The following is a 25373-nucleotide window of genomic DNA, read 5'->3' on the forward strand; positions in this document are numbered from 1 at the left end:
CCTTCGGACGACAAGGCAGCCCTTCTTCCTCCTCCCTCCTGGAGCACGGGAAGTCCTGGGCTGCTCTGCTGGCTGGTGGGGGCGTCACCGGCTTGGGCTGTTCCAGGGGCTGTGGTGGGGTGGCTGGGCTGGTGGGCTGGTGGACTGGCCTTGTGGTGCTGGGGACCAGGAACCCTCGTGGCTGTGGTGGCCGCCAGTCGGCTCTGCTGGCGGGCGGCTGCAGGCTTATCCCCTCATGGGCTCCGGGCAAACCAACCAGGCCAAAACAAAGAGCTAAAAACAACCAAACGGACGAGAAAGGAAGCAAAACGGCGCGGCCACCGCTCGTGCGCCGCCCGTGACTGACCCGCCTTCCCGGCCAAGTCCAGCTCACGGCGCGACCACCTCTCGTGCACCGCCCGTCGCTGACCTGCCTCCTCGGCCAGGTGCAGCTCCTCAGCGTCCCAGCTGAGGATTGCCTCCTTCCCCTCCCTGGTCATCTTCCGCTCCCCATTTTTGGCCCGGAGGATCCGCCCGAAGCCCTGTCGGGAACACCTCAGCCGCCCCTCCTCCAGTGTGCTTCCTGGCTGGCCCTCCTGTGCCTCTTTGCTGTGCTGGAGGAGCCCCACGTTGGGCGCCACTGTGGCAAACACGCCTGCCACAGGCCACCGAAGTGGCTTTTCTTTGGGGCCCTCCAGCACAGAGACACAGGGAGAAGATGTTCAGACAGTCCACATTTATTCCACGAGGGTTTGGCAAGATGGTAACAGCCAAATGAGCAGATGTAAAAACCCTGTCATGACAGAGAGCTCCTGATGTGGGTGGGGATGGCAGATTTAACCTGTGCGCAGTGATTACCTCACTACGCACAGGTGCAGCCACTCCTGTTCCTGGGTCCAATTAGCCTGGCCAATTATCTAATTATTAACCAATTATCCAATTGGCCAGGTCTAATTAGCTTGACCCAGGGCAGGTGTGGCTGCTTAAACCAGCCATCCCCACACCACAGTCTTTTAAAAAAAGAATTAGTTTATTCACAATATTTGCCATTCAGAAAAATAAAATGAGCATATTGAGTGACCTCTTCATAAGACACCATAAAGATGTGCACAGTGTAATTAATACAAGCTGTTATCAAAAGGTATCCTCCCCAAGGTAACAGCTTGGTTTGCACACAAGTTTGGTCCTGTCACAAAGAAAAGCTGCTTTGAACCCGTCTACTTGCCTGGTTTCACCTCCACACATTTTAAATACTGTTCAACCACCTTGAAAATAATAATTCCAACTTATTGCTTAAACTATTACCCAAACAGATCATGAAGACTGGACTGATTTGTGCAGTCCCAGTAGCTGCCTGCAATGTTTAATCATTGCCAGGAATCGGCCTGAAGTGGCACGAGTGGATGGTTTTTAGAAAATGAATATTCCATACATCAGGAAGGTACGCGGTTGTGCAGGGGAAGCGAGCAGGCATGTCAGCCACTCTCAGTGGACTGCAGGTGCACAGCACATTCCACACAGCTTTACGTCATGCTGCACTCACATCCTGCACATCCAAGTCCAGCCTGAAAGACTAACTTCCCAATGCAAAAAAAAAAAAAAAAAAAAACACTGCAAGGTGATGCAGCTGCACTGAGATGGTGCCAGCACAGTAGACATGGGTACTAGGTTTTAATTCAGGCTTTACCTGGTATATACCGATACACATAGTTTAAATAAATAACAAAAAAGCAATGAACATGTGAAACAAATTAACTTTATGTACAAAAACACATCTTAAAAAAAGAAAACTGAAATAAACTTGTAGCAATGTCTAAATCTGATTATTTAACAACCAGTGCAGTGTGGCATGATATAGTGCTTTTCAAAATGATGCTTAGCCTGTATTTCTTCTAACCACTTTTAAATAGGACCTAAAATATGAATTGCAGCATATGCCAATAACCAACTCAATACAGTTATATTGTGTACGGATTAGTGCGACAGTGCTCACTTCTCCTTCCCCCTCCTCTAAAACAGCCCTAAACCATAACTCTTCTGATGCACTTATCTGTTACTGCCCTCTGTCATCCTCCACAAACATCCCTGTGCATTCCAAGGCAGAGCTGAAAGCTTATAAAAACAAACAATACTTTAAAAAAACTAAATAAAAATTCTGTGGAATACGACAATCTGGCTGTCTGGGTCTATTAAGAACCTTGGGTGTTGGCTTCTCATAAATGAGGGTTTGCCAAGTTATATCCCTGTTTGACCTTCAATCCATGTTGTCTTTCAAACGCACTCAGTAGTGCGGTACAGATTGCTGAAAAGTCTAAGGTTTGACAGTCCTGTCTTGATCGGATCACTTTTCAAAGGCTGCCCACACTCCCCTGCTCAGTGGCAGTGTCTTGCCCCAATATTAAGAAATACACACATTTGCTGCTTTGAATGAGATCAAAAGTACAGAAAGTCCTGTGTAATTCAGCTGTGGTCCCCTTCCCTCCCCAAAATCTTTGCCATGGGACAGACATCCTGGGGGTGGGGTGGGGGGCAGGTCAGCTGATGCCCAGCTCAGTGCTAGAGCCCACCATCGGAGGCAGAGCCCCTCCTCGTGATTCCTCGGAGGGGACTGTGGGACACCGAGCTCCTCGTCCGCCAGCGAACTGTCACGAAAACAGTGGACATGGGTTCAGTGGGATAGGTTCTCACAGACTACACAAGTGTGTGAGGCAGAAAAGGGTTACTAATATTTTTACATAAAATTCACTCATTCTAGCAAATGGACACACTTTCAGTTGACAGCCACAAAACAATGGGATATTAACGTGTTATGTGCAGCAGACAGAAACCCAGTGTACAAAAATTGTGAAGGCCCATTCTAAAATGCTTGTGGTGACACAAGCAGTCACACCAATTGTGACTTATGCTCAAAATAGGCTAGAGAATGACAGCCCCCCTCCAAAAGGCCCAGAGTACTCCCATGGCCAATGTCCATCACGTTGAAAAGCCACTCTCCAAACACCCTTACCTTTCCCAAGACTGGCCGGCAGCGTGGAGCTTCTCAACGGGGGGTTGTTGGCGCCTGGGACCTCTTCCCCCCTGGCCCGCGATCTCTCTCCTTGAGCGGATGAGGGCCCGTCGTGCCAGTCATTGAGCGCCCTCTGGAAGGAGTGGGCAAGGCAGGTGGTCATGTCTTTGGCCCGCTCAGCCCGGCTGCACCAGAACACCCGGCACTGCAGCTGCTGCCCGTGCTGCTTGCAGATGTAGAGGAAGACGTTGGGGCGGGCGGAGTCTGCGGCGCAGTAAGCGATGTCCTGCAGGTACGTCTTGGTCAGCTGCCGGCCCGTGCTGATCTCCTTCACCTCCACGTAGCGCGGACGCACCACCAGGGCGTGCTCCTTCCTCAGCTTGCCCGGAGCACCGTCCAGCAGACGGCTGATGGCGTCTTGGGCCTGGTCCCGGTCCAGGGAAAAGATTTTTGCCGTGCCCAAGTAGTGCACCTTGAAGAGTGGGTCGCCGTGGGACAGGCTTTCGGTGCGGTCGCGGCGGAAGTGGCGCCGAATCACGGCAGGAGAGTTCTTCAGCGTCTGCATCAGGTGAAATGTGCCCGGAGACATGGTCGGCTCAGGTCAGTACAGTACGGGATTCCTACCCTGTACAGTTGCTTGGTCTCCCTGCTTTTCACTCGTATCCAGCCTCCCACACAGTTGCATTCACTTGCCAGACCTGTGATAAGAAGCAACAGGGATTCCATTAGCCCAGCAAACTACCCTAAAAGCTAAAATTCTGTTAGACCAAGTCCTACAGAAAACAGAGGTGTAAAATATACTTATTGTGTACAAAAAGGACCACAATATGCAGGCACAGTGATGCACACAAGAGTAAACATGAGTATTCTCTTGATTGACAGCGTATCTCAACAACGTAGATCATACATTAGTTAGTTTGAGCAAAATTTTACAAATATTAATTCCATTACCATACCACTCAATATGAAAATAGCAGGCTAGAACACCCCAGCACTGGATTTGAAACAGCTCTTGTACAGCATTCCCCCCCACCTTTCTGCTGGACTGGAGCCTACTCAGATGTGATAAACAGAGTTTACGGTTTATTTTGATGATTGTTCATTATGGAGCTGTGGCCATAGCGGGAAGTTTAAGGCATATGTTTCAGTGTTTCTGCTGCTCCAAAGGGCAAAGGAACTAGCGCACTGACCTGTCAAGGCCCCTGCAGACTGAGTGAGCAATTTGATGGACTATGAGTGACGGCTGACTCAGAAAATTCAACCAGTGAGCCATGTCATTCTTTATTGAACGAGAAGTGAAATGGCAAAACCAGCTTCATTGGAATGGATGCAATTAGCCTACCCATTGAATAACTATTCAAAATGAGTACTGCTATTCCAAGCCACAAAGGTCTTGTGAATTCCATGATTTTGTCTAGCATGCACATTAACTACAGAACTACCGAGACTCAAGGCATTGTGTGCTAAACAGGATTACTGAAGGTGGCACATAAGCAGGCAGTTCCTAATGGAAAAAGACAGCGTGAGTGACGTTCGTCACCTGAGGATCTGTTACCGCCATGACGTGTTTGTGGGGAATATTGGTTTTCTGCCATCCATAAATATAGCACAGAGTCATAAAATATTAACTAGGCAGTCTGTACCTTCTATTGCCTAAGATTACTTTCCCTGCCATAGCTGGTAACTCATGGGGAATGTATGTGCCAAAGGAAGAGTGAGGTAGTCCTACAGCAGGAAGGCACCATTGGGCATTTTTAATAAAAATCCAACCACAATGACTGAAACTATGTAATTACTGCTATAGTCTGTACAGAATCTTTGTCCTGTGTATTTGTCAGTAACAATCTGGAGTGGAGTGCCATGAAATGCCTGTTGATTGGTGGGCTTCACTGACTAGAGTTTAGCACCCCTGTACAACTCCTAAGCAGCGTTCCGAGGCATTAAACACTCTACACAGTTGTGATTTCAACACAGTAACCAGAAGAGAGTCTCGAAAATTAATGTCAAGAAAAAAATAAAAGCAATGAAACTGAATTTTAAAAAAAATTTTGTGAGCTTATAAGGGTGCTGTCTTATGCAACTTCCGTGAATAACAGCTGTATTCAATGTTAATCTTCCTTTGTCATGCTTTCCTGAAAACATTTCTGGTACATGGTGTGATTTTTGGGAAAAAACCCATTGTTCAGGACAGGTTTTCCCCTTTCTTTTTCTAGGTCCATTATTTCATTATTCACCCTGCCTCAGATCTTGCTTTGGCTCAGTACCACCGACTGTTTCTGCGATGGTCCCCATTGTTACATGACATCACCTCTCAGGAAACAGCCCCCCCTCCCCCCCTCCACCCCCAACTGTTCTTTCCCTCAAGACAATAGCATGCACAGCATACACACAGACATACCAAGAAACATATAGTGAAAGCCCATCTTAAATGGATAGATTTTATCTCACTATATAAACATCCATCCCTCCTATTCCAAATCAGCGACTATTTTTCAACCACAGATACCATCAGAGAGCAAGAGAGAACCATTGTTGCAGTACGGGCATAGGCCACACGTTTTGTCACAAACTATCAAAAACCAGGGGAAACAAATGGTTCTCAAACTCACAATATTTTTGGCATATATAAGTATTCCTTTCAGAAGCAGAAAAGGACCACTGAATCTGTGCACCCAGGAGCACTGTTATGTACCCAGGACTAGCCGTCCAAGCAGCTAGCATAGTTTTAGGTCAGTTAATGTTTAGAGAATATATTTAGATAGCCAATACCAGATAACTAACGCAATCTTGAAATATAATTCACAGAATCCAAACATTTCCTTAATGAAATTAAAATGTGTGCTATGCACTGTTGGGAAGCCCCACAAACTATACAACATGACAAACCAATTGTCCATTAGTGACTCAATAGAAGGCCAATAGAACAAAATGGCAAGCAGATACAAACAATGCTTTAATGACTGTGACCGACTGACTGGAGTAAAGAGCTAGATTACCTTCCCATATGCACAGGGCTATCATCAGCCTCTGGAAGTATGTGTTGTGCACCAGTTACAGCACACACAAAAATTCTGAAGACACCACCATTATCCCCACGAATTACAGCAGCAATTCCAAGTAAACATAAAGCAACACTGCTTCGTTATTGCATACTCTGTATATTAATTACAGGTAGGCCTATAAAAACCTGTTTGAAATAAATGTTAACTTAGGAAAAATTACTGCACTACCTTCACTCAAAATTTACTGAATGGAAAGGGATTACCAGCTTTGCATAATCAAGTTGCCATTTTGAAAAGTATTCTAAATTAAGTGCTGCTGTTCCAGAGTATTTGGGAACTACAAATTTTGGCAAGCAATTTAGATGGCCACAGGACAACCAGCAATCTTGAAACAATCCTATTTGCGTTTGCTTGCGCACATGCAAAGAACAAATCCACCATTCCGCTCACACGTCAGAAATACACATGGTTCTTAGTTATAAAGGCATCTTCCATCATTGATGATCATTAGGATGTGGATACATAGAACTGTGGTATCCTCCTTTGGCACCGAAGAGTGAAATTAAATGGCATCCAGCTCTATTTTAGGCAACGGTTTCCCCTTGGCAAGCATGAGCTGCCGATCCCAGGCCAGGACCGCGTATCCGACAGATTAATACATTAAAGAAATGTGCTTCGTTGAGAGTGTAGAATTTCAAGTTGTTTTTTTACAGGTATTGCGCATCCACTTTTTTTGGAAATCGTTTTTTAAATACTAAGCTTTAAAACAGTTTGCATGTTAGCAGTCCAGCTATCGATACTTCGTTTGGCAAGGTCGTTTCGTACATCCACAGTCCACAGCCACACATTTCCCTGGTAGTTAACGTGGTGTATTGATGTCAAATTCAGCTAAATTGTTTTGGAAGTAGACTTACAACTCGGTATAGTCTACATAGTACACAAGTCGAGATTCGGGGACAATCCAACCAGATAAAATGTTTTAATGCAAGATAACCTATACTGCCCAATACTGACGCCGAGCTTTAGTCGTACATATTCTTCAAATTAGAACACCGTTGGAACAGTTATGTTGTAAAAGTCTCCCAAACAGACAAATAATTACCAAAACATTACATTACATTACATTCATTTAGCAGACGCTTTTATCCAAAGCGACGTACAAAAGTGCATTTTCATGATCGTAGACAACTGCTGAACACGGGTTCAGTAAGGTACAATTACTTATTTTGTAAAGCTATTTCTAGCCGAGAACAAAGTAACCTCATCCTGGTCTAACATCTGCAAAGCCAAACTAGGCAGAAGAATAAGCTAGAGTATTAGGACAAATACAATTTACCAAGAAGTGCAGGGATGGGGCAACATGTAACAAGTGTCAGAAGTGCTTTGTTTTACCTTCACGTCGTTTCATGCAAACGGTGCGTTTCAGCAAGCGTCCGAATGAATGCCTTCAGTGGTTGAACAGGTTGAGTTGTCTACACAGTTCACTCGCAGTTTGAAAGTGCAACAGAATCCCCTTTCTCTTAAAACCACGACGTTCAACCTCAAGTCGCCGAGTTCGTGTGACACTGTACAAATTCGAGTAATTTTTACGAATTCATCTCATGTTATGTGCCAGATGTTAGCGGCTTTTTAAAAGAAACAATACAGTTTACGGCGCCACGTCGCAAGTAGCCAGAATGTTTCCTCCTTTCCTAAACTTGCGCGTTGCTCAGTACTTGGATGAAACCTGTCTCCTAATCTTTGAATAGCTTGAGACCACGCCGCTTTTGTGCACTTTGGGCGCGCCCCCAAGACATGCAGGAGAACGTGCTTCTTTCTGTAAGCGCGTGCGTGTGTTCTGGGAACAGAAGGCGCTTTTAGTTTTTCCTGCAAGAGAAGCTGCAAGGCGATGATAGGCTATTTCAAGGCAGAGGGAGGCGAATGACTGAAAGTTGCCATGTAAATTTAGTTTACAGCAAGTCGAGATAACATCAAGTGAAAATGTCTGAAAACAAAAACACGGAAACTTAACACCTCTATGTATTGTTTATCAATGTATACCCATTGTCGGGAAATATAGGGAGCGGTGTGTAGCTAGAGCTTCTTAAATCGTGAACAGGGTGGAATTTTACTGAAGACATGAGTTGGTGAATTTTTATTTATTTTATTTTTTTAATTTTTCGTCTTACTGTTTCCGCAAAGACTAAACCGGTGATAGTTGTTTTTAACACAGTTAATTACCTGATTTTTTTTAAAGCTTATAGCTGCGACATGAAAAAGCATTACTGTTCCATGAGAATGACCTGAAATCAATTTTACTTAAAGAGGCGGTGTTGAGATTGCATAACAGCATCTGGCACTAATTGAGCATACTCATTTTGAGAAAACATCAAATATAATTTCTAAACTTGAACTTCAGAAATGCTTGTGAAAAAGGCATTCAAAATGTGTGTGTTCAACTGGGAGAACAGTGTGCTCAGTGTAATCTGGATTCCATTCAGGAACTGCTAGGGTCTTGTTGTTGCACCCTTAACCAACAAATTATCCAGAGGCATAATAGTGCAATTGTTCATAAACAATGATGCAACATAACTACCAAGCACCCTCTCCTGAAAGTACATTGTGGCACCTCATTGAGTTGTGGTCTCTGCAAGTCTTCAACACAAATCAATTAAAATCTTTTTGTATTTTTGTAATAGCATGAAGTTTGCCATATCTTTGGAACACACTAGGCCAGAGGGAGGGGATGGTTATGCAGTTTTTTTCATGTTTTGTTTAAAATTATAGTACTCCATTCATCTGATTTGTTTTCTTAGACTTTAAACTCAGAAGAAAACCCAAAAATGAAAACATATTTATCTGTCGTAATGATCACTGAATATATATGTATTGCTATGCCACTGCATTGCTTGTTTTTTAATTTAAACTTTTTGTATGTACTGCTGCAATCTTGGTTAGGTCACTTGTGAAAAAGAGACGTTATCTTAAGGAGACATCCTGTTAAATACAGAATAAACACATTAGAGTCCATTTTAAGGTCTGTGATAGGGAAAGTGACATATTAAATGAGCATATACACAAGCAGCATCATCATAGTCAAACTGTGATATTAAGGTGAAGACCATAATTATAATGGTATAATTACAATTCAGTGCTACACACAAAGGCATAAACTAAAACTACTGCTGTATAAGGAGCATGTGGGAATAGGAGACTGCTGTACAGTGACCTAGGTCATGAACTAAACGTTGTTTCTAGAGTAAATACAAACCAGCCCCAATGTATTGACTAACTGAATAAATCATAGTACAAATTTAAGATTATGAGACCACATGATGAGCAGCCCATTGTTTCTGGACTGTAGACCAGGTGTGTAGCTTACAAAGTACCAGTGCCAATACAAACAACTGACTATAATACAGTCTAATTCTGAAAATAGCTACAGATAATAGTCAGAACTTTAAAAGGATGTCTTAAATTTCTTTGAAAGACTATAGGACTGTAAATTACAACAGAAAGAAACACCAGTGATTTGACATAGATTTATAATCCCTCAAATAAATTTAAGACACCCTTTTAAAGTTCTGACTAACTATTATCTGTAGCTATTTTCAGAATTTAATTTTAAAAGTGAGTGGTAGTTGGGTCAGGGGCACATGCAGCTGTAAAAACAATCAATCCAGTTTCTGTTAAATTAAATTTTAATAACAACAAAGGCAACTCTGCTGATTGAAACCACAATTCTTATGCTAATTGAAATGTGAACAAGACTTGCCATTCATTGATTGGAAAGAATAATGAGGAACTTGTTTCTCCAGAACAAACTACAATCAATCCCTGCCTTGATCAACACAAAGTACATCATTTCGCAGCCATTTATTACATGTTGCCAATAGCTTTCTACTTTTCCAAATCAGTAGCTCATTATGTGCAACAGACTTTCAGCTGCAGATGCCTCCTGGCTGTCAGCCAAATAGCCAGCTTTGAACATCAGAGTTCTTACTGTAAACGCCCATTTAAAAAAAAACTTCTTCAGGATGTGTTTATGCTGTTAGAATTCTGTGTGCTTGTCCTACGTGCCGACCCTGCAGTCAGCCTATGGATTGTTTATGAAGGAAAACAATGAGAAGGGTTTCTTTTTTACTCCAGTCAAATAAATGCTCATTTAACGGTTTACGGTTAGAGGCTGACATATCAAAGCAAGTTCTAAAATAGTCATGGATGGTGCACTGTTAGTTATTTTGGGGCCATCTGTATCCTTACATTTTTTTACAGAGTTTGTACATGTTCAGTTGCATTTAAAGGGAGCAAGTGCTTGGTTCAAGAACACAACAAGTTCTGAAGTTCCTTTGCAAGAGTCATGTTCACTGGCATATGGCTATTATATGATGCTGTGGTAAGCTTGAAATGTTAAATTTTTAGAACCAATCATAGTGACATTGGCAGCGGTTTAAACCTATTGTTTATGATTAAAGATGTGGATACAAAGCAATACAAAACATAAGGAATCTGCACAATCAAAGTAATCATTTTAATATATAAACATACAGAAGATATAAATAAAAAAACAAAACATTCTCATTATATTAAGTTTAGAGTTAAGATGAGTGAACCGTGAAAACGTTTAAGTTCCTAACCCACAGCAGGAGGATTTGGTATTTGTCTTTTAGAGATCATTTAGCTTAGTAACCTGTCAATGGTGCGTCCGTTTAGCGCACTACCAATCAGAAGAAAATTTGAACTGCCAATCAGAACGGGCACATCGCGTCAGATTACCAGGTCTCATGTTTAGAAATGAAATGTTTTACATTGAAATACATTTTGATTTTACGGCTATCACATTTGTAAACGAGTTAGTAGGCCTACAGATCTTTAAATTGGTTTTACACTTGCAATGCAAAAATATGTTTCCAGCTTCTAAATTAGTTTTCCCCTTAGATATTTTCATGGTTCGTTCAGTGTTTCAACAACCTCCACTCCAGAGTCCACTGGCCTCGGTGAGTCACATGGCGGTCACTGTCTGTGTCTGGATCGGGGCAGAGTCTGTGAACTATATTACCGAGGTTCATTTTCTCATCCTGAGATGGCACTCTGACGTGCTGTCGTTTTTTTTCCAAATATGGTGAAAAGAAAGCTGCTGAACCTGAATCTCTGACAAGCCTTAAATAATGGAGAGGAAATAGTTGAAGCTTGTTACGTCAGCACCACGATGACCTAACTTCTGTGCAGTCTCCAGAGCAGATGAAACGGTGGTGCGGTTTTTATTTAGCATGGTCAAATTATTTCAGCGTGCGGTGTCTGCCAAGCATACGTCATGGCGCAGCGCCAGAATCTTGGAGTTCGTGATAGTGCCGTTTTTAAATAGGTGTTTTTTTACAGATAAGGGAGAGCCGGACAAAACCTAACGGCGGGTAAAATGTAACACGGACTTTGTATGTTAATGCATCAAGCTTGAACGACGTATTTCACGTTAAAGACGCGTAATTTCCATTTCTTTGTCTCTAACGCACGGCGGGATATTTCTGGAGATATTGCCAAAAGTCTGTTTTGGCAACATGCAAGCGATTTTTTATATTTTTATTTTTTACCGGAAGTATTTTTTCCATGTGTGTGTATGTCAAGGAATCAAAATGCATGTAATCGTAAATAGACGTTTACTTACAGATCGCATTGTTTTGATATAGCATGCTAGCATCCTGGGGTTGCTGGCCAGGCAAAACTGCACCCTCCCCCACCCCTGCGGGGTCAAACCGAACGGGGGTTGTTAGCCTGTTGTCAGTAGATATTATTAATTAACCAATTGACTGGATTTGTTCAGCTCAGACTTGATCTTCGTAAATTTCTTTAACTCAGCTTTAACTTTAGGCATTGTGATGACATGTGACATCGACTGATGCAGCTGTTTGGATTGAACAGACAGAAGATGGGAACCGGAGAATAAATGTAGTCTTGTGATAGCCAAGATAAAAGATATAAATGTAATTTAAAAATAAATTAAAGACTGTTTGCATCATACAACATGGAATTGTATTTAATTTCCTTACTTTGTGTTAACTTTTAAAGCTATTATGACTGTTGTACTCCGCGCCGCGTTAGTTTTTACCCCAACCTCCCCAGGGTTAAATGTCACATTTCACTCTCGGTACTTTCTGTATTTTTTCATTAAAAACGATTAATATATTTATAGTAATATTTTCAGAATTGAGCCAAATACGAAAACCGTTAGCCTAGTTATTTCCCCGCTCTTCCCTATTGTTAAAATCTATGTGATTGTTAGGTTGTAGACATTACTGTGACGTGTGTCTGATGGTGTTGGTGTTACAAAGTTACTGCAGATTCCACTTCCTATTTCTCTCATTCAAGCAACAACCTTATATTCAGATATGATGTTCCAAACTGCAGTGTATTAAGCATCATGTACCCATCCATTCATCCATTATCTATACCTGCTTATCCTGGATGGATGCTGGAGCATGTATTGTGCGAGAGGCAGGAATACACCCTGGACAGGCCGCCAGTCTATCGATTCAAACCCAGGACCATCTTGCTGTGAGACGACTGCTACTCACTGCACCACTCTGCCATCCTATCATGTATGCAGTAGATTGAAATTTGAAATAAACAGAATTATACGATTGAGTACATGCTTTCATATACATATACAAATGGCCAAAGTTAAGACTTCTCTGTGCTAACATCAATTTCACTATAATCATAATCACAGGCCAGATCATAAATAAAGGATATACCTCTTGTGTGGGCATTTCACAGTTAGAATAATTTAGCCCATATTATTTCACAAAATAATGAACTGAGACTGCAAGAATACATTGGATATTTGCATTGATCCAGTTTTGGATGTAGTACAACCCACCCCAACCCTTCTTTACTCATGAGCTGCCACTTCATTCGTGGCTGGTGTGTAGTTCTAAAAATCATATGACGGTATCCTTCTATGTTATGATGTACTATGAAATTTATATTACAGTAAGATGAATGAAAGAGGATTCGGTAAGTTTGAGCAAGCTAGTGTACTTTAAATTGTCCATTGTATAGCCTCATTTTGATTTTTGTTTTTGGGAGTAACTTGCCCGCCTTTTAATTTTTGGAAGCATTTTTTTAGATTCAGACATGCATACAACACAGTAAAAGAGTGGCAATGTGTGAATGTTCTGGTTGTACAGGTCATAAACCTGAATTGCTTCAGTTTTCGGTTCTGCCAATGGATAGTGTAAGCTTATGTGCGTCATCCCACCTAAGCATATAAACTTGCCACTGAAATAATATTCAAAATTGATGTTTTTTATTTGGGAACTTATAAAACGTATAATTTTAACTAGGTGTATGGATCTGTTGTCTTTAGAGCCTAGCTGGCATTTACGTCAATAGCCACTGAATTCACACCTTAACGATGGAAATAAATGTACGAAGTCAGCCACCTTAGCAGCAGTAAAAATACTAAGACTTCATTTATTCAGGGTCCACTGACATCATAGACCAAACAGGAAAAGGGGGTGGTTTCCTGCACCAATCACTACATGTGATGGAGATCTGTCTGTGAAATGATGATGTCATGGCCTCTTCACAGTGCCAGAAAGGACACGTCGCATATAACATACTTGCAGCTGTTCTAAGCTTCTGAATAAAGACTTTTATTCAGTAACTAGCTGATCTTAAACTTGTGGTTTGCTCCTAGAGTAGCCTTGAACAAACATCAATTAGTTTAGGTTTAGCAGAAACTAAACGGTGATATTCACACCTTAACATCACTGGGGCGACATAGCTCAGGAGGTAAGACCGATTGTCTGGCAATCGGAGGGTTGCCGGTTCAAACCCCGCCCTGGGCATGTCGAAGTGTCCTTGAGCAAGACACCTAACCCCTAACTGCTCTGGCGAATGAGAGGCATCAATTGTAAAGCGCTTTGGATAAAAGCGCTATATAAATGCAGTCCATTTACCATATTATGTTTCCCCCAGATATAGGCCTATAGTCTTTTCAAATTAATGACTCGAATTAATGACTTGAAGGCGATTCTATGACAACTTGTATACAAATGAACGTACATTTTAGCACCCATAATCCGTTTTTTAACGGTGATATTATGTTTCCCCCATATATAGGCCTATAGTCTTTTCAAATTAATGACTCGAATTAATGACTTGAAGGCGAAGTCTATGACAACTTGTATACAAATGAAAGTACATTTTAGCACCCACAATCCATTTTACATGCCTGCTGCGACTATAGATGTAACTTTCCAACCTAGTGGACTTCTGTACAATGGTTGTATATTTGTAAAACAATAAAGTTTTTCCTAAGAATCTTCCGCATAAGTCAGTGCACTGAACCAGAGGTGCCGATTGAAAAGGCTGCCTATATGGCTTAATAAATGAAGGAGTCGTTACTCGGAATTCGGAGTTCTCCTCCCTGACCGAAAATGGCCTATTTTTAGACTACAGTCGCCATTTTTGTGGGCATAGCTCGTTGTGCTGGAGTCGGTCTCGACGACAGTAGCCCCCACCCCCACATTTCCTCCCCACCCACCGTGAGTCGCTATGTCCAGTTTTCTGAACAGGCTCGTTGGAGCTATTTTTAGCCAAACGTACCGACCCTTTCTATTTATAGGCCAACATAACCGATTCTACTTTAAAACACTATTCTTTGTTGCATTGTGGTTTCGTAAATGTTATAAGTATGCATATTATATATTTTACAGAAGGTGTAACATGGACCCTGTAATGGCCAGAAAATAAAGAGCTTAAATCTAAACATTTTTTATTAGGTTACAGATTAAATGTGCTGCAAGTGGCGGGTTTCACTGGGTATGCTGAGGGAATTCACAGTATTTATTTATTCCATTTCTCTGAAATTAGACCTTTTGGACATTCTAATCCCTGACCTCGCGCACGTTTAAGCACAGAATATTCGCCGCGCCCTGCCCTGAATTAATTACCTTTCTAACGAAAGTTGGGCTTGGTTAAGCAATTTGACAGGAACGCATATAAGTTTTTTATTTTTATTTTTTTAAATCGTGTAGGCTAGCTCACCGTTTTTAAATTCATGTTTACTAGAATAATACATCACGAATGAAGACTAATGATGCTACATATGTCAGATCAATACGCGAGGATACGCATTTCGAAGGGCCAAAAAAACTTTTTTATTTTTTATTTTACGCAAGCACAGAGGTAACTTTATTTTTCCTATAAAATTGTATTCTCTTTCTCAGATGTCCTTATTGTCTGTATCATTACTTACTTGGAGATTCAACATGACTAAGGTCCCATTCGGGCGAATGATTTACGAGTTATTTCTGGCAACAGTACAAATAGTGCATGATTCTATGTGCGTCATTGCAGCCTCTTACAAAAAAGTCCAGAAGATGTTGAAACGTGTGATTCATAAATTATGAATAGAATTTGGGCTCCGGCAGTGCAAACGAGAGGATAGGAAATAGCCTACACTGTACACAGGAGCATTGGTTCATCCAATGGTTATAGGACAGTTATGTCAGGGTTCTGTGGTCTTCTGTGTCTTCCCCCTGGGTTGTTTCTCTGTTGGGCCGCCAGATGGCGGCACCTCGGTTTGTGTTCAGGTAATTGTTTTATTGTTTTCTATTATCCAATTATTAGTTGTGTTCTGTCTCGTGTTCCCCTCCCTCTCTGTGGCTTGATTGTTCATCGTGCCCTCCTGTGTCTCGTCTGCGTCTCTCTATTTAAGTCTCCCTCTCCCCGACTCAGGCGCTGGAATCTTTTGCTTTGCTCTGTTCTGTTCTGGTTTGTACCTGGTTTGCTACCTGCTTGTTTGTTCCTGTCCAGTAGCCAGTGGGCGGACAAACTGCACGATACGTGCCAGGGGTCGCGCCCCTTCCTGGACTACGTGGGTGAGTTCCCGGCCGTGGCCACTAAGGCCAACCTGCCCCAGTCTATCGTGTGCCAGCTATTCAAGGACAACATGAGGGACCCCCTCCACGGCGGGCTCATGTACTCTGGCGTGGACAAGTGCGGGGACTTCGAACTTCTGTTCGCTACGGCCCTGCACTGGGACGAGTACCTCCGGGGGGTGGCAGATATGCCCCCTCTGGCGGAGAGGTACTCACTACCCAGTGAACCGGACCCCGCCGTCCCGCCGGAGTGGCCCGCCGTCCCTCCGCTGGAGAAGCCTCCAGCTTCGCCCCGCGCCCAGGAGAGTTCTCCTGCCCAGCTGGGTTCCCTACGGCTGGGGTCTGTGTCCCTGTCTCCGGCCCAGCCGGGTTCCCTGCAGCTGGGGTCTGTGTCCCTGTCTCCTGCCCAGCCGGGTTCCCTGCAGCTGGGGTCTGTGTCCCTGTCTTCTGCCCTGCCCGGGCCCCCTGCCCTGCCTGTCTTTCAGCAGGGGCCATTGCCGCCTGTTCGGTCCGCCGCTCCCCGGGAGCAGTTTCCTGCTTCGCCCCGCGCCCTGGAGAAGCCTCCAGCTTCGCCCCGCGCCCTGGAGAAGCCTCCAGCTTCACCCCGCGCCCTGGAGAAGCCTCCAGCTTCGCCCCGCGCCCTGGAGAGTTCTCCTGCCCTGCCTCCTGCCCTGCCCGGTTCTCCTGCCCTGCCTGGTTCCCCTGTAGCTCCGGCGCCCCCTAGTGTTCCCTCGTCCTCTAGTGTTCGTCCTTCCCCTGGTGTCGTCGCTCCCCCCGGTGGTCGTCCTTTCCCAAGTGGTCGTCCCTCCCCCGGTCTCGTCGCTCCCCCCAGTGGTCGTCCCTCCCCCGGTCTCGCCGCTCCCCCCAGTGGTCGTCCCTCCCCGGTCTCGCCGCTCCCCCAGTGGTCGTCCCTCCCCCGGTCTCGTCGCTCCCCCCAGTGGTCGTCCCTCCCCCGGTCTCGTCGCTCCCCCCAGTGGTCGTCCCTCCCCCGGTCTCGTCGCTCCCCCCAGTGGTCGTCCCTCCCCCGGTCTCGTCGCTCCCCCCAGTGGTCGTCCCTCCCCCGGTCTCGTCGCTCCCCCTGGTGTCCATTCTCCCTTTGGTGTCCGTCCTCCCAACCGTGTGTCCGTGTGTTCCCCGGCCCCCCTGTCTAGTTGTCTGCCCGCCTGTTTGTCAGTTTACCCGCATGTGTGTCAGCCAGTTTGTTGGCCTGTTTGTCTGCCCCCCAGGCCGTCAGCCCACCGGCCAACGTGTTTGCCCGCCTGTCTGCCTGTCTGTCAGTGTGCCAGTCCGCGTGTGTTTTGTCTTGTTTGCCTGTGTGTCAGTCCCTATGTCAGTTGTTGGGCTCCCCCCTCGCCTTCCCTGTCTGCCTGTCCCTTTGTGTGTCCATCGGTGTCGCCGTGTGCCTCCCCGCCTGCTTGTCCCTGTGTCTGTCTTTGTAGGTCTCCCTATTGTGCCAGTATCTGGCAGTCTGTTGTTTCCCCCTCAGTCTTGTCCAACCCAGTCCAGTGTTGTCGTGCCCCGTCTCGTTGCTGTCCTGTCTACCTCGCCCCAGTCCAGTCCTGTGTCCACCTCGCCCCAGTCCAGTCCTGTATGTCTGCCTTGCCCCTGTCCAAGTCCCTCCTGGTTTCCTGAGTCCCCCTGTCGCCCGGAGTGCGGGCGGGCCCTGAGTTTCCCCGTGTCGCCCGGAGTGCGGGCGGGCCCTGAGTTTCCCCGTGTCGCCCGGAGTGCGGGCGGGCCCTGAGTTTCCCCGTGTCGCCCAGAGTGCGGGCGGGCCCTGCGTTTCCCCGTGTCGCCCGGAGTGCGGGCGGGCCCTGCGTTTCCCCGTGTCGCCCGGAGTGCGGGCGGGCCCTGAGTTTCCCCGTGTCGCCCGGAGTGCGGGCGGGCCCTGAGTTTCCCCGTGTCGCCCGGAGTGCGGGCGGGCCCTGAGTTTCCCCGTGTCGCCCGGAGTGCGGGCGGGCCCTGAGTTTCCCCGTGTCGCCCGGAGTGCGGGCGGGCCCTGAGTTTCCCCGTGTCGCCCGGAGTGCGGGCGGGCCCTGAGTTTCCCCGTGTCGCCCGGAGTGCGGGCGGGCCCTGAGTCTCCCCGTGTCGCCCGGGTCCTGGCGGGTCTCCCCGTGTCGCCCGGGTCCTGCCGGGTCTCCCCGTGTCGCCCGGGTCCTGCCCGGCCCTGTGTCTCCTGTTCCTGAGTTTTGTCCCGAGTTTCCTGTGTTCTGTCTCCCTGTCCCCGCCCTCCAGTTCACCCCCTCCCAGGGTCGGCTGGGTTTCTGCTGTTCTGACTGCAGTGGGCAGCTCAGTCCACCACCAGGGGGATATAATAGACTGGAGACATGACCTGGAAGAGCAGGACATTTGAATTGCGGGGGGGGGGTGTCACCCAGAGGTAGCAGAACAGAGAGGTCTGGTGGGTGTGTAGGGTCTGATGAACTTTTAACAATATAACACAGGAGCCCCAAAGGCTAGTACCAAGGGTTTGAATTTGATGCAAGCCGATGTAGGTTGCCAGTGGAAAAAGATGAGAAGGGGGGTAACACAGCTGAGTCTGAGGACATTGTAGATCAGATGAGCAGCATCATTCTGGATAAGTTGCAGAGATCTGATGATGGAGGCAGGGAGGCCAGCAAGCCAAGTACATCTGACTGCAGGATGTGGGAGAGGCAGGGTTGGATGTCAATGGGCGGGATTTGACAGCTAACCCCACCCATCAACATGTGCAACTGGTTAAAAACACTTCCACCTTCTCAAACTCTGCATTGGATTAGGGGGTAGGATGTCTAAGGGTTGGGTTTCACAACAAGCCCTGCCTTCCTGCAGCCTGCCATCCATTGCCTCTCAAGAAGGGGCAGATGATCCAGATGTTGTACAGGAAGAATCTGCCTGGCCAACAACTGCCATGGTGTTCTCAGAGAGGGACAGTTTGCAGTCCAGTGCCAATGAGTGAGTTATTTGTCATTCAGCTTGAGATAACCTGCAGGCAAGCTGAGATGTGTGCCGAGACCAATGTATAGAGGGGGGACAGAGAGAAACAGTTGTGCATAATTTATGGTCATAGGGGGAGAGGACAGAGTTAAGAGACCAAAGACTGAAACCTGAATTATTTGAAGCCAAATATGTATTTAATATTCCATTCACACTGATGACACTTGAATCTAATTGCTTGCTGTGAAATACTCTGAAACCAATCATAAGACAACATTGTGTCTGATTTCACATTCACTTCTAAAGCAGGGCAGGAGTAGTTGTGTCCGAGTTTGATGATATTGTGTGCCTGTGCAGCACATAATTATAACATAAAACAAACTCAATTGAGAAGTATTGGAAAAGAAATGGTGGATACAGTGGATAACCAAATAATAATTATCAGATTATGCATCTGACGTCGCAACTGGCGTAATTCTGTGAGGTGGCAAAATTGGATTTTGTATCTACCGTTCAGCGGGTGCTCTCAATTCAAAACGTCATTAATTCTTTCAATAGTTTCCTCGGCTTTGACGTAGCCCTTTCTTCAAGCAACTCTTCCATGTTTGCACATGTGACCAAGCGCACACAACTGAGCCTATATCTGGCGAGCGCAACAATTCGGAAGGGATCCCCATAGGTTTCTATTGGCGTCGCATCTTCGCAAATTAAATAGGTTAATTAAAGGGTTTCACTGTGCCGTAGGTTTAGCGCTCATTTCACGTAACGGACTACATTGTAAATAGAACCCTATAATTTTCATTTGGTGTAGTCGAAACGGCATATAAAATGGATTTCACGATTCGCGCTGCCATGCCCGAAGATTGCAAAGACATATCTCGGATGATTATGGTGAGCTGACTCCTGACCTTGTATGGCACAGCCTGGCACGTGTCGAGCTAATAAACCCATGATCACAGCCCTATTAATATAATGCCGCTCGTTAAAGACACCGAATTGTTGAATAACGCTTGGTAGATAAGCAGCTAGCTTAGTGTGACATTGATGGTACTGCTTAATCTTACCAGAACAAGGCTTGTCAGGCGAAGGTTTATTTTGTAGCGACGTTGTGGGAGACATTCGACTATTTCTAGCATGTAGCCTGAGACAACATCCTCACTAATCATAAGAGTCCATGTAGGCCTGTAACTAGCCAGCTGTTATTTCAGATTTTACCTATATGAACGTTAACTAGCTAGCTACTTTCCATTAAACTCCAGCATAACTTCCAAGCGAATTAACTGGCTATAGATTACATTGTAGGCTAACGTTAGCTATATAAAAAGCGTTTTATTGATTGGCAAATGCAAATAGCGTACGGCTAATTTTTCAGCGATGACGTTTAGCTGTGCACTTTACCTTGTTAGATGGTTAGCAGCTCATTGATACGTAGTGATTACAGGAAAAGGACCATGCACTGTAATAACAACACAATGTATCGTTTTGTCACAGGAGTTGGCAACGCACGAAAAAATTCCGGACCAAGTGAAAATTACTCAAAGAGGTAGAAAGCATGCTTTGCTTTTTTTTTTTTTTTTTTTTTTTTTTTAGAAAGGCCTGAAATGATCTCTTGCTTATGATATTCACCTCTATTATTTAGTATTAATTTCGATTGCTTATGATGTTGCAGCTGTTAAAGAAACCAACATTTTAAGCAGGTATGAATTAAGGATAAGTATTATCACGTCTAATCCAAAAATCAAATTCAGAAATGGTAATACAAGTCGAACCCTGTATCTTCCCCATTCAGATTATTCATCTGTGCATTCTGCTCGGTGAACAGAGAAAACGCAGTGATAAACAGCAAGACATAGCATTGCATTCAAAGAGTTTACAAAAAGCAGCAGCACGGAAAAGGCTGGCTACAGCCAGCAATAAGACGTGCTATCAAAAGGCTGTCAGTTCCCTGTCCTGTCCCATTCCCTGTCCTGTCAAAATGTCAGTGTGGTTATTGACCTTTTGTTAAATTAGCAGGTTATGGATTATGTATGAATTTTGCGTTCCAGTATCTATGCATTGTGATTATATAATTACGCCCAGTTCCATGTCTGCCCATTTCTTTTTTGGTTCAGACCTTGAACAGGATGGGTTCTCCAGAAACCCATTCTTCCAATGCATTATTGCTGAGGTACCAGAGCAGCACAGAACAAAAGAGGGTAAGAACAATTATTTTCATTCAGTTAAAAGCCGTGATTGCGCACATGTTCACTTTGTCCAGTTGTCCTGGAATCCATGAATTTGCCCACACATTTTAAGTGTTCATTTTTCTCTTTCTCAATGTATAATAATAATAATAATAATAATAATAATAAACTTTTTTTATATAGTACCTTTCAAAACCAATTTAAAACACATTGTGGTCAATTGTATCAAGTGCTGCACTGGTATTTAAAATGACCAGGACAGAGACTTTATTTGCATCACTGCTAAGACTGTGAAGTTCTTAGATCATTGACTATATTTATAATTCTAATGACAGAACTGGAGGTACTGTTAAAAATATTCTGAAGAGATGTAGTTGGATTTACAGCCGATGGAGGATTTTCTTTCAGCTACAAGGTTCTGGAACAGATATACTTAGAAAATGACTCATAGTTGTCTTCATCTTACAAGGTTGACAGCAGAGGGCAGTAGAGTTTGTGATGATACTAGCTCTGATGGTCACAATCCTGTGAAAAAGTTTTGCAACTCTTATATTTTGCAGTAGAAGCTTGCCTGAGAAAATCAGGAGCACGGGGCAGGGTTTAGTAGTTGACCAACAGTGGAGAACAAAATTCTTGAGTTTCCACAACTCTCAGCAATAATCCAAGAGAAATATTTCTTCCTTGCAGATCGTACAGCATTATAGGTAATTAACAGAATGTTAGGATGCACCTCATTTCTGGTTTTTCTGCATTTTCTTTCTTTTGCTCCACATGATGTTTTAAGCTCAAGAATAAAACCATTTAGCCATGGCGATGTTTTCCAACATATTTTCTTTTTAGTTTTGAGTGGTGCAACTTTGTAAAGCACTGTAGCAAAGTTGTTGTTAAAGACGGCGACTATTTCGTCTGCAGAGTTTCCCCAGGCTAACTGGGTCAACTGAGTTTAGAAGCCTAGAGAGCTTATGTTCTGCTGCTGCATCTCAGTGGTGTTTTTGAGTGTATGCACCTGCGGGCACCTAGGTACATTTAAAAGAACATCAAAGAAAATGCAGAAAAGGTCAGAAGTGGTAATATCAGACACCATGACATTATCAATGTTTAACTCTTGGGATATTACCAGATCAAGTATATTGCCATGTTTGGTGAGTAGCCTCATTTTCATTTAAATGTTGAGTTAAGTCTAGTCTCTCAAGTAAACTCAGAAACACTGTCCCCTTTGAGTCTGTGTTGTCATTTTCATGGATGTTAATATCTTGCATAATGTTATAATAAGCACTTCTGGGTCAGCCTTGAGGGCAAGGGCAAGATAATCAAAGGACAAAAATTTCCCAAGATCAACCTCTATGCAAATAAAGTGATCTTCCGGAATGGTCGCTATACCACCTCCCCTAACATTTTGTCTGACAGACTGGAAACAATTCACGTATCTGCATTGTGAGAGCGTCTGGAGTAAGCTGCATATTAAAACCTGCCTTATTTCATTTGTTTCTGTGCAGGCCATGCAAAGGTGGGATATGCCCTTTATTTTTATACCTACAGCACATTAAAAGGGAGGTCAGTGTATATGGAGGACCTGTATGTAATGGCTGAATTCAGAGGTCAGTTAAAAGAGTGTGTGTGTGGGTGCGGGGGTGTTTGTTTTTATGTAAGTGTGGAAATCTAATGTTACAAAAAACAGTCCTGTTGTAAATTGTCACCTTTAAATGCACAGGTACAGAATAGTCAACTTTCTTCGAACATAGTGCAACACTCTTAGTCCTAGTCCAAGGTGGTAGTGGTAAACTCATACCATATTAAGTGGAACAGAATTGATTGAGTGAGCCTGAACAGTTTAAAGTGAAATTGTAAATATTGTAATTGAGAGGACTGGGAATCATTAATGTTTTTCAAGTGTTCTTGAGACTTGTGGTTGGCTGTAGTCATTCTCCTTTATCTACGTTGTGATGCATAGGCTTCTTATCTGATCACATCTTGTTTTATGCTTGTTGAAGTTGTTGAAGTAAGGAATAACATCTGAATTGGGAAGCTCATGGTTGTGTTTGTTTTTTACTTCAAGGAAAGGGTATTGGGAAGGCGCTCATGAGCAAAGTTGCCCAGGTGAGTGACATACTGCTGCAGTGCTACATTGTAGTTTGAAATCCGGTCATAGAGAAAAGCGTAGATTCACAAATATAAGACCGTACATTAACCAGTGGCTCAAAGTGTGAGCTTTGAGAGCTGGAGCATAATTCATATTGGCTAACTTTCTCTTAATGGAACCATATTGTTAAATAAAGAGTTTTTAAAAATGATATTGACTTTGTGTTTGTTGTGACAGTTGGGGTTAGCAGCTGGCTGCAACCAACTTAGCTTCACTGTCCTGAACTGGAACAAGCCATCCATGGACTTCTACCTGAGCCAAGGTTGCTGGGACATCACCTCGGACTCAGGTTACCATTGCATGCGCTGCGAGGGGGCCGCATTGGAGAGCCTAGCAGAGGGAAACCCAAAAAAATGAGCACACCCTCTGTACTGATCACTTGTTGCAGAGATGGAAGGGCAGTGCAAGCAGGGTTATATAGTAACAGGGTTTTGCCAGTTTTAACTTGCATTTTGTGTAAATAGACCTGCAACACTTTCCCGCTCCTCAGAAAAATGTATCGTCATAGCATTCTCCCTAAGCTTGAAAACCCAATACCTTAACCAAAGATTCTAATAATTTTTGATGTAAAATAATATGATATAAAAATATCAAAGCACAATACTCAGAGAGGAGTATAACTGGAAAAGTGAACTTTCAGGTATTTTTCAAACTTCCATGTTTTGTCACATATAAGCCACAGATGGCTGACTAAACCCTTGGGAATTTAGGGGGTGTAGTGCATGAGTGCTATTACAATAAGATATTAATCTATTGACAATACAGCTATGTACAATACAGTTTTAAATTTCAGAAATAAATGAGATGAAAGGTGTGCTCATGCACAGATACCACACAAAATATTCATACTGATAAACCTTTGGATGTTCCAAAACAAATGAAGTGATAAAAACTGAAGTCATCACTTATATTACCTGATGAGAATTTTAAGGAACTGGTGGTAAAATTCCGTTTGGGAAGCATGGCACCCAAAAGTATTGGAGGACCTCTGATGAGCAGGAAAACATGAGAGTGAGGGGAAAGTGCTCAGGCAAATTCTGGATAAAATGGTCTATAAAGTACATTTGAGAGACCAGTTCGTGAGCTTGTCCTGGTATATGCAGAAAGACTGTTTATGCCTAGTGAACATTACACGATTTTAGCCAGGATTTTGTAGTCGCAGACTAATTTTCAAGGTCTTAAGAGAATCTCAACAAAAATCCCCAGTCTTTGCTTCATCGGTGCGCGAGCCCGTGACCAACAGTCTTGTAATGTGACATGGTCAGAGACTCACCCCATCCAGTCGTAAGCCCGTCTGCAACTCCTGCGAGAATATCAAACTGGTTTGATTTTATCTGAAGTCTTTAGGCATGGTTCGTGTAGTGTGTGATACGCAAACAGAGCACACTGAGATCTAGTTTATTACCATCATGAATCCTGTAGTGTGTGACCCCCTGTAATTACCAGTCTTTGTAAGTCGTGTAGTGTGACCGTTTCTAGGATGAAAATACCAGTGATGTTTAGGGCAGACAGTCGTGAAGTGTGACATGCTCTACGTTGTTAGGATTTTAAAAGTTGTGTAATGTGCACTAGGCATTACCGTGCTTCTGTGTAACTAAGTTTTTTAAATTTATATCTTCATGGAATATCGTTTGTGCACTTTAGACCCTTTAGAAGCCCTTTGTATTTGAACACTTCACAAATGTGTAGCTCATGATTAGGGTATCTTTATGTTACTATTGGGTCCAGAACAAGTAACATGTTAAAGTACAATGTTAGTAAATTTACAGTACATGTTCATTAGGAGGATGTGAAATGATGTATGTGCTAGCTACAATAAATGGATGTTTACCAAAACTTTTGTATTTGGAATAGAGATTTTGGGTTCTCTCTCTCTCTCTCTCTCTCTCTCTCTCTCTCTCTCTCTTTCTCTCTGTGTCATATGAAACCTGTGTTAGGCCTTATCTGTGCAATAATGTTATCAATGAATTGATACTTTTTTATTTTACTTTTGTGTAAGTGCTGTGACAAAAGTTTAAGTTTAAGACATTCTATTAAAGCTGAAGGGCAATCCATACAGTATTTGTTTGTGCTGCTTTCACTGTCACATCTTCCCAATCCAGCAACATCTTTAGTCATTGCTTTGCAAGGTTGTTCCTGTAACAGCATGAGCCACTTCTTTCTGAGGAAGAGAATCACAGGGCTAACGGGAATCTCTACTGTCAGTTGATTTTTGTGTAATGTTGTGTGTTGACTATGGATACTGTAGTATTTTTTTACTCTTACTGATGCAACAAAAAATACTTT

At 43.8% G+C, this 25373-nt stretch overlaps 2 protein-coding genes across 4 annotated transcripts; one reads left to right on the top strand and one right to left on the bottom strand.

The window, feature by feature from the left end:
- Positions 1-987: 987 nt before the first annotated feature.
- On the bottom strand, positions 988-11671 carry si:dkey-19b23.8 (uncharacterized). Of its 2 annotated transcripts, none has more exons than XM_064328855.1 (3): positions 11630-11671; positions 2987-3684; positions 988-2621 (listed from the first exon to the last, which is right to left on the bottom strand). In XM_064328855.1, the coding sequence occupies exons 2-3, from the start codon at positions 3573-3575 to the stop codon at positions 2536-2538; spliced, it is 675 nt and encodes a 224-aa protein (XP_064184925.1). In that variant the 5' UTR covers positions 3576-3684; positions 11630-11671; the 3' UTR covers positions 988-2535. The 2 variants fall into 2 exon arrangements, with proteins under 2 accessions (XP_064184925.1, XP_064184924.1); XM_064328854.1 differs by lacking the exon at positions 11630-11671 and adding an exon at positions 7381-7800.
- A 7685-nt stretch (positions 11672-19356) lies between these two features.
- On the top strand, positions 19357-25141 carry sat2a.1 (spermidine/spermine N1-acetyltransferase family member 2a, tandem duplicate 1). 2 transcript variants are annotated; one of them, XM_064328856.1, is made up of 6 exons: positions 19363-19655; positions 20256-20307; positions 20876-20959; positions 22444-22545; positions 23004-23044; positions 23265-25141. In XM_064328856.1, the coding sequence occupies exons 1-6, from the start codon at positions 19593-19595 to the stop codon at positions 23442-23444; spliced, it is 522 nt and encodes a 173-aa protein (XP_064184926.1). In that variant the 5' UTR covers positions 19363-19592; the 3' UTR covers positions 23445-25141. The 2 variants fall into 2 exon arrangements, with proteins under 2 accessions (XP_064184927.1, XP_064184926.1); XM_064328857.1 differs by lacking the exon at positions 22444-22545 and having other exon boundaries at positions 19357-19655.
- Positions 25142-25373: the final 232 nt, after the last annotated feature.

This window comes from Anguilla rostrata, chromosome 3, assembly GCF_018555375.3.
Source record: "Anguilla rostrata isolate EN2019 chromosome 3, ASM1855537v3, whole genome shotgun sequence".
NCBI classification, from domain to species: Eukaryota; Metazoa; Chordata; class Actinopteri; order Anguilliformes; family Anguillidae; genus Anguilla; species Anguilla rostrata.

Bases quoted from the DNA above. Each gene is read 5' to 3' on its own strand.
- si:dkey-19b23.8 (XM_064328855.1), bottom strand. From the start codon at position 3,575: ATGTCTCCGGGCACATTTCACCTGATGCAGACGCTGAAGAACTCTCCT. The intron at 2,622-2,986 runs GTAAGGGTGTTT...TTTTCGTGACAG, and splicing joins GCCGGCCAGTCTTGGGAAAG to TTCGCTGGCGGACGAGGAGC.
- sat2a.1 (XM_064328856.1), top strand. From the start codon at position 19,593: ATGGATTTCACGATTCGCGCTGCCATGCCCGAAGATTGCAAAGACATA. The intron at 19,656-20,255 runs GTGAGCTGACTC...GTTTTGTCACAG, and splicing joins ACATATCTCGGATGATTATG to GAGTTGGCAACGCACGAAAA. The intron at 23,045-23,264 runs GTGAGTGACATA...TTGTTGTGACAG, and splicing joins TCATGAGCAAAGTTGCCCAG to TTGGGGTTAGCAGCTGGCTG.